This window comes from Ammodytes marinus (genome assembly GCF_949987685.1).
Source record: "Ammodytes marinus genome assembly, chromosome: 3".
Taxonomy (NCBI): domain Eukaryota; kingdom Metazoa; phylum Chordata; class Actinopteri; order Uranoscopiformes; family Ammodytidae; genus Ammodytes; species Ammodytes marinus.
The window spans coordinates 22,997,329-23,006,264 of NC_137232.1; the positions used below are offsets into that span (position 1 = coordinate 22,997,329).

Sequence of the window (8,936 nt, forward strand, 5' to 3'; positions counted from 1 at the left end):
ATAAGCATTAACAAGGAGCAGGATGAAATCTAAAAATTAGCTTAATACTTTTAGATGATATGAAAAAGAGAAGTGATATTTTAGAAAAGCACCCAGAATAACCGTTACATCACACATTTCATTTTAAAGCTGTGGAAAAGTGATACCTGACAAAATTGTCAGCTGATGTGTCCGTGAGTGAGATGTGGTAAGGAGATTGGGTTTCATAGTCACTGTGGATTGTCGAGATACAGACGGATATTGCATGCAGCCGATACATTTTTTGTAATGGTCTTGGCTCTCTTAACATCACTTGATTTAATATAAGTGGATAACTTACTTAGAAGACATTTTATGAGAGACTGCAAAAGAAATGCAACTTAATTCCAGCCTCACAACCTGCATACAAGACTCATAATACATAGAAGTGAGCAAGAACTATTCAGTTCTGTAAAAAAAAGTTAGAATACCCTGTGGAAGTTTTTGATGTATGCTTGTATTGTAGACAAACAATTCTATCTTTGGCTCATCTGTCCTGGTTCTGGGCCTTGCCTAGGTGTTCATTTGCATGCTTTAGTCTTGCTCTATTTTTTTTTGTCAATGGATGCTTGCACATCGCTCATGCAGGTTAAATGTCTGCAGGCTCTTTCTGATAGTAACTAATAATAACTGGAACGCCGTTTAAAGTCGGAGTTCTTTCTTGTAAATTTGGAGCATATCCATTGTACCCCGACTCTAAGGTTGAAAATCGGAAATTACAAACTGGACAATTTTCAACGTCCAAGTTTTCTGGATCGCACCAACAATCTTGGGTTTCCCTTTTCAATGGAGTGGATTGCTTGTTTGAGTCCAAATATTTTGGACATGTTTTTTAAAACCCATTCTTAGGGCGTGAGGTAGCTCTTTAGATGTAGGCATGATGACACCACACACTTCAAATCACAAAAAGGAAACCAGAACTTAAATATCTGAGGTTTACATAAGGCAGGTTCCTCCAGGATACTCATTAAAGTGATGTTTTAATTGTTGGCACCCGATGCCATACACCTGATACAAATGTTGTGTTTTTTTAGTTGTGCTAAATGTAGCAGAGTAGAGTCACTGTTTCCACATAAGAAATATTAATGTTTTTTTCTTGAAATTGTACAAAAGACTACTTACATGAAGATTAAGTGTCTACATGTCCAAACAGGTTGAAAAATCGAAAGATTTTCATGTTGGTTCTTACTTTGTACTTTTATGACACATATAAAATGATGACTTATCAAACAACAAATTAAGTGACTTATTTTATGCCTTTTGATCCTGTTTGTTTAGCTTGTTATACTGTACTACTCACAAGAAGTTAGGGATATTCGACTTTCAGGTGAAATTTATGTAAAATGTTTATGCTACATACAGTATTATATCATAAAATTGGGTATTTAAGTAGGAGCATGCAATAAAGATGTCGTCATCTCAAATGATTTATTTAAACAAAAAGTTAACAACAGTGGTAGGTACACCACAACCAAAAATATTGATGACTTGTCATGTGTCCTTGACACTTACGCCTATTTCTGTGAATCTGCCAGTCTCTGCATCTCCATTATAACCTGCTGATGACACTGATGTGAAATTCTAAGCTCCTTGGCAACTTCAAAATGTGAACAGTATGATGAAGAGGACTGTTTTAAGATAAATTATCAGTGAACCAGAACATTTAGTGGTCGGTTTATGGATCAGACACTTGCTGGGATTCGTGTGGTTAATCAGTTAGAGAACAGCTTGTTATGCAATAAGTACTTGAACAGTTGGACATGTGCATTCAAAAGTTAAGAGATGGTCAAACTAAGCTCACATGTACAGGCATTTTAGGTGCATTCTGAAATGTCATCTGAAAGCCGAAAATCCCTTACTTTTTGTGAGTAGTGTATATACTTTTAGTTATGTAGATTATCCCATTCCCTCTCAAATCTATATATACCACTGCTATTTGCACAAAAAACAACTGAGGGTTGAAACACACTATGCACTAGGAAAACATACAAATTATCTACATGAACTGCATTCACGCACAAACTAAACAGAGGCAAACAGAGACGGGATGTGTCTGCCACTGGTTCAAGTTGTATGTTTCATTTTGGAAACAATTAAAAATTACCTCGACAAGCACCACAATGAATCTCTAATATCACTCAAATTAAAATGAATTAAAGGGGAATCCCTGTACAGACATGCTTTTGTCGAAAGGGGAAAAGAAAAAGAGAAAATAGGAAGGAAAAGGTTTGGTGAGAGAGAGAGAGACGGAGAGTGAGAGAGAGACGAAACTGCCAGCAGCATCATTGGTGTAGTCACAACAGGAAACGAATCATCCAAGAGGGCGGGGAGTTGAGCAAGAGAGGGGGCGTTTGTAGATAAAATATATGAAATCATTAGGGAAAAACCAACTGCCTCTGTATTTCTTCCACGGATGATCGGTCACAGCAGCGCAAAAACAGCTGTTCCACTTTAGTCAACATTTATCTACGGTACACAGGTTCATCTGAACTGTTACACAGAGCTGTTGTGAAGAGACCATGTTTCTACAGCCTCGTTCGCCTCTCTGGTGACTGGAAATAGGGACTTCATTGGTGGCTACTTTGGATCATGAAAAATTAAGAAAATACTAAAAATGGATATTAGCATAAAGACACCAATTCTTGTCGTCTTGATCCTCTATGTAAACTATGTGTCAGGTAATTAACAACTTTTATTACATTGTAGTCTGGATTTTGTATCTGCTTTATTTACTGTTTTGTGTTTAAATTCTCTTTACCATGGTTATCGTGACAATGATTTTTATTTATCATTGAGGAATTGTTACAGACATCAATTAATGTTAAATCAAGTACTGTTTGTCAAATACAGACATTCTGGGAAATGTTTATCCGTTAAGAGGAAACCATTTTTTTTATACCTCTATTTCCATTATGGTTTATATCATGACGGTTTCAGGGAAAAAATTACATTTAGTGAACATTTATAGTAAAAGTTCCTGTTCCTTTCTGGTAAATAAATTCCACAGTCAGAGTGGAAATGGGTATAACTCTGTTCCCTATACGAAAAACCCACAATCATTAAGATCAGAGATCCCATAAATAATTTGCAATATCACTGCGTCTTTTCGTCAAAGAGACTTCCCTTTTCTTGGCCTAACCTCATCCTTGACATGGGCATTCGATAAGCAAGTGTACACCAGATTTAGGATTTTACGTCACAGTACAAATGTCTCCACTCTCTGTCGTACTGTATGTAAAATTTAAATGGATTTTTTAAGTATGTGTGATGAATCTACTTCATGATTCCCTTTCATTCTTTAGCAGGGCATGATGTACCTCAGCCTGACAAACTGTCTGTAGATATTTTGGATGGGGAGGTAATAGTACATTGGAAACATCCTGTGGACGCCCCATCAGACTCCCAGTACAACGTACAAATGGCAAAGTATGTTTAACTTTAAGATTTACCTCTTACATGTTATGTATGTTATTTTTGATGTGGCGAAATGTTGGAGAGTTGGGTCTGACTTTCAGTGCAAGTGAAAATGTTTGTGCTGCTTCCAGTTGGTGACTGGTTTGTTTTCTGTCCTCTCTACAGGCACAGCGGTGAATGGGATGTGGTTGACAGCTGCAGAGGGATCACTAAGACCTACTGTGACCTGAGCAGCCTTATACATGACTACCGCGGTGGCTACAAAGTCAGAGTTCAGCTTGTCGCAGGAGACGATGTGTCCATGTGGAAACAAAGGAAATTTCTCCCAAGTGCAAGTAAGCATGGGTGTCAGTTTTATATGACGGTGTAGCATCGTTAAAACAAGGCGTTAACTCGTTGAGCAATAATTTAAGTATACACTAACCTTTCTTTGTTCCTTGTAGGTGACTTGCAGCCTCCATCCTACTCTTTGTGGGCGACATCCAGCACTCTAACAGTTCATGTTCACCCGAAACCTGTTCTGAGACAACTCTTCCCTTTTGGAGTCACCTACACCGTCTACCTGGAGGAGAGAGGACACCATAATAAGGTGGGCATTAGAAAAAGGGTTTAAAGGCACAGTATGGGAAATAATGAAACACAGCACCCACTATTTTAACAAACCCTGTCATTATATTAAAAAATACAAAATCATAACATAATCTAACACTCGTAAGTTGATTTAAAACTCAAATAATCACACTGGACAACAGCTAAAACTAAATGTTTTTTTTTAAATAAGTCAAACTCAAAAATTATGTATTGAAATGTATGTTTAAAAAAAAATTGCCATGGTCTGATCTGTATGGCATTCTGATTCCCTCCCCCCCCCCCCCAACAGAATACCACAGCATACCTAAAAGATGACATGGGGAAGAATCAAAGGACTTTCAGTTATCTCCACTGGGGGAGAGAGTACTGTGTCAGCATCAAAGTAGAGGGCAATGGAGCTCTGTCTGCCAGCCCTGTGTCCCCTCCAAAGTGTCTGCTGCTACCCGAGCAAGGTAGGAAGAACACTAGATAATATAAGGCACTGATAAGCATTAGTAGAATTGAGCAGTAATCAGAGGATTGTAATTTAGGTTAGTTTGGTTAATTAATTTGCCCAAATAAGATAAAAAATAAAAACACAAAAACAAAATTTAGCAGGACTCTAACAAAAAAATATGTGCCAATCATACTAACACGAGATATGTTACTAACAGGCATGACACAAACAACTGCCAAAAAAGGTACAAGGAGAAAAGAAGCCACAGCTTGCAAAACAAAATTGTGTTTCAATATGATACATGTTTAAATCTCAAGCTTTGGGGTAAAACTTTCACCTACAATACACTCCCTCCAAGTAAACTTTTTCCTGTTTTTGTTCTTTCCAGAATGGTTCATAGCTGCTGTGTCATCCATGTCTATTCTGGGTGTGCTGGCATTTGTTGCCATCATGGCAGCCATCCTCCTGTTTTACCTAAGACGTCCAGAAAAATCTCCTGCTGCACTGGTAAGTGCATTACATTACAGGATATTGGAAGACATTAGAGTTCTGTTCTGTTAGTTATTCTTAATATACCCCTTGCTGAAATCGTTCAGTTGTTCATTTACTAACTTCAGTTACTTTATACCACAATGCATAATACAACAAACCCTGAATTTCCCTTTTCTCAAACCAGAAATCCCCTATAAGTGGCTGGCTTCCACTCTCTGTTGGAGAAGGGACTATGGAGGTTGTTACAGACAAAGGATGGTTCCTGTCCAGTTACAGAACAGAAGTGAAAAACTGCATCAAAGACCCATTGACCATTGTAACGGTCAAAGAGGACAACGGAGAGGAGGAGGACAGGAGGACAAGCATGGACAGTGGGGTCGGCATGGAGTCCAACTCTGCCACACACAGCGGAGGAGGTTCTCCAATGAGACAAGAGGACAGTGGCTGTGGGAGCTTGGGAGGACCAGAGAGCTCCACCAGCAGTAAGACAGACTACCCCCTGCAGGCAGCGAGGACTGAAGTCAACATTGTTAGGAAGAGGGAGGATAGCGGGCTGGGGCTGGACTGCCAGCTCGATTCTTCTTCCATGAATCTGGATGGACATGACAGTGGGTCTCTAAAGGAGTGTGTTGCTTTGGGTAATTATTGCAAGCAGAGCCACACCACAGTGCAGATTCATGTCTGTAATAAGGACGAGGCGATGGAACAGATTAGTCCGGACATTGTTTTGGCCGAAGTGATCACAGGTTACAGGGCTGGGCCTCAGTCCTGTATTTGCTCCGGAGCAGGTCAGTGCACTTGGTGCCATAAACTAGGCCATAATGACACAGAAGTTATCAAACAATACAAAGCTGTGTGTATTGAAAATGAACTACTGGACAGCAAATGGGATTTTGCTGACTTGGACAAAAGGGGACTTACATTTTCAAGTTATTTTAAAAACACCCAAACGGACACTGTCATGATTGATGACTTCGAAACAACTTTTTTACAACTGGGGGAGACTTTCCCTCTGCTTACAACACTGACACCGCCGTCACTAGTGGAGGGAGCACAGGACTTCAATATGAACAATGTGTGCCTCTCTCTTTGTGATGTAGAGCTGAAAACTGACTAATACTTTGTGGAATGTGATAACGCTATTTATAAAATCCTGCTAACATAACCTGTCTGAGTGCTATATTGAAGCCTTTTCCCCACATCACACGCAGTTCAAATAATGAAATAGCAGCGTTAATATTTGGGGTGGGAAGAAAAAGAGAAAACTGAAAGGAGAAAACAGAGCAACAGGCTGTTATTGAACATAGGAAGGAAGTATAGGTTATATCACATAGCTGCTGAAAGTTGGCTGTTTGTCGCAGTCTTACCTCAAAGACCATATTCAACCACGTCTCACTTGGTAACTGACTAAAATGCTTTATGCCGGAAGTGAAACTGTGAGGGGAGCAATGTAGAGAAATGGTTTGACTGATCGGTGTTAGGTGCTTTTAGACATTTTTCTCTATGCCTCTAGATTATTATTATAACTGCCATAGCTTATTGAAAGGGAAGTTTGGGGTCCCTTGCTGGAGCTGCTGCCCCCACGACCTGACCCCAGATATGCAGTTGACAATGAGTGATGCAAGTGAGTGCGATTATTGCCACCATTAAAATATTAGACAAAGTAAAATACTTGTGAGCCACCTAAAAGTTGATACATGTCTGACTACTGTACATTACACCTTTTAGGTTTTATAATCGATCATCATTCCACAAACTTTTGCTAAATCAGGTGGTACTGAAAAAAAAGGCAGAATAAAGGAGCAAATATTTATTTCCTCAAAGAGGTGATAAGTCTGATTTAAGAAAAAAAATTGTATCCGTCTTAGCAAGTGACATACAGTCATATGGAAAAGTTTGGGAACCCCTCTCAGCCGGCATTATAATTGACTCTGCTTTCACACAAAAAAGATAAAAGTGGTATGTCTTTCATTTACCAGGAACAGCTAAGTACTGGGATGTTTTCCAAACAAAGATTTTTTGAAAAGCAGTATTTAGTTTTATGAAATTAAATAAAATGTGAAAAACTGGCTGTGCAAAAATATGGGAACCCTTGTGGTCTTGCTGATTTCAATGCATGTAACAGCATGTAAAACTGAGGACTTTAAACACAAAATTGGTTGGATTATGTTGTTAAGCCTTGAACCTCATATAAAGGTCTGTTTAATCATGATAAAAGGTATTTTAGGTGCCTAAATGCAAGTTCCACTTCTCTTTGACTCTCTGCAGAAGTGAGACAGAATGCGATCATCAAAACAGCTCCCAAAAGATCTTAAAAACAAAGATTATTCATTGTCATGGTTTAGCGGAAGGCTACAAGAAGCTTTCCCAAAGGTTTCAATTGTCAATTTTTACTGTAAGGAACGTTGTCAGGGAATGGAAGGACACAGGCACAGTTGCAGTTAAACCCAGGTCTAGCAGACCAAGAAAAGTACAAGAGCGGCATATGCGGCGGATTGTGAGAATGGTTGCACACAACCCAAAGATCACCTCCAAAGACCTGCAAGAACATCTGGCTGCAGATTGTGTATCTGTATACGGTTCTACAATTCAGTGCAATTTGCACCAAAACATCTGTATGGCCGGGTGATGAGAAGGAAGCCCTTTCTGCGCCCACGCCACAGATACAGTTGCATGGAGTATGCAAAAGCTCATTTAGACAAGCCAGATTCATATTGGAAGAAAATGCTTTGGACTGATGAGACAAAAATTAAGTTATTTGGTCTTTATAAAAAGCAGATGTTTTGGTGCAAATTACGCTGAATTGTTGAACGATGTACAGATACACAATCTGCAGCCAGATGTTCTTGCAGGTCTTTGGAGGTGATCTGTGGGTTGTGTGCAACCATTCTCACAATCCTCCACCTATGCCGCTCCTGTTTTTTTCTTGGTCTGCCATGCCTGGGTTTAACTGCCACTATGCCTGTGTCCTTCCATTTCCTGGCAACGTTCCCTACAGTCGAAATTGACAATTGAAACCTTTGGGAAAGCTTCTTGTAGCCTTCCCCTAAACCATGACAATGAACAATCTTTGTTTTTCAGATCTTTTGGGAGCTGTTTTGATGATCCCATTCTGTCTCACTTCAGCAGAGAGTCAAAGAGAAGTGCAACTTGCATTTAGGCACCTAAAATACATTTTCTCATGATTAAACATACATTTCTATGAGGTTCAAGGCTTAACAACATAATCCAACCAACTTTGTGTTTAAAGTCATCAGTTTTACATGCTGTTACATGCATTGAAATCAGCAAGACCACAAGGGTTCCCATATTTTTGCACAGCCAGTTTTTCACATTTTATTTAATTTCATAAAACTAAATACTGCTTTTCAAAAAATCTTTGTTTGGAAAACATCCCAGTACTTAGCTGTTCCTGGTAAATTAAAGAATACCACTTTTATATTTTTTTTTGTGAAAGTAGAGTCAATTATAATGCCAGCTGAGAGGGGTTCCCAAACTTTTTCATATGACTGTATAGTGTCTTATACTGTATCCTTCGTTGCCCACCCCAGCTATTTCCCTGTTCAAATTATTTATTAGATCTTATAAGAAAAACTATTTATTTATTGTGAGGACAAACTGTGTATATCTTTTCTCTTCATCATTTGATTATAGGAAACAGTCTCCTCAGTATGTTCTGTAAATTCCATAAATTCACACAACAAAAAACCCAAGCTGTTAACAAATGGCCTGATATTCATATGTGAAACCATGACTCAAAGAACCATGCAAACACGAGGAAAACCCTGAAACAAGCCGAGCGATACCTACTGGAAAATAAACATAACATGTCATCTAGCTACATGGGAGCCCAATATGCAGATTATATACAGGAACCAGGGCAGTGGTTTTGAAGCTTCTATAAAAAACACTTCCTCTTTCAGGCCTCCACTCTTTTAAAAAAATCCCCTCTTCACATCGATATCAAAGAGAGCAAATATTGTCA

General features: G+C 38.9%; 1 protein-coding gene across 1 annotated transcript; it reads left to right on the forward strand.

The window, feature by feature from the left end:
* Positions 1-2,454: 2,454 nt before the first annotated feature.
* On the forward strand, positions 2,455-6,068 carry il10ra (interleukin 10 receptor, alpha; the record flags this gene model as incomplete). The annotated part of the gene is made up of 7 exons (XM_080024811.1): positions 2,455-2,696; positions 3,321-3,444; positions 3,598-3,767; positions 3,876-4,021; positions 4,313-4,475; positions 4,848-4,966; positions 5,136-6,068. The coding sequence occupies exons 1-7, from the start codon at positions 2,633-2,635 to the stop codon at positions 6,066-6,068; spliced, it is 1,719 nt and encodes a 572-aa protein (XP_079880937.1). The 5' UTR covers positions 2,455-2,632.
* Between the last annotated feature and the right edge of the window lie 2,868 nt (positions 6,069-8,936).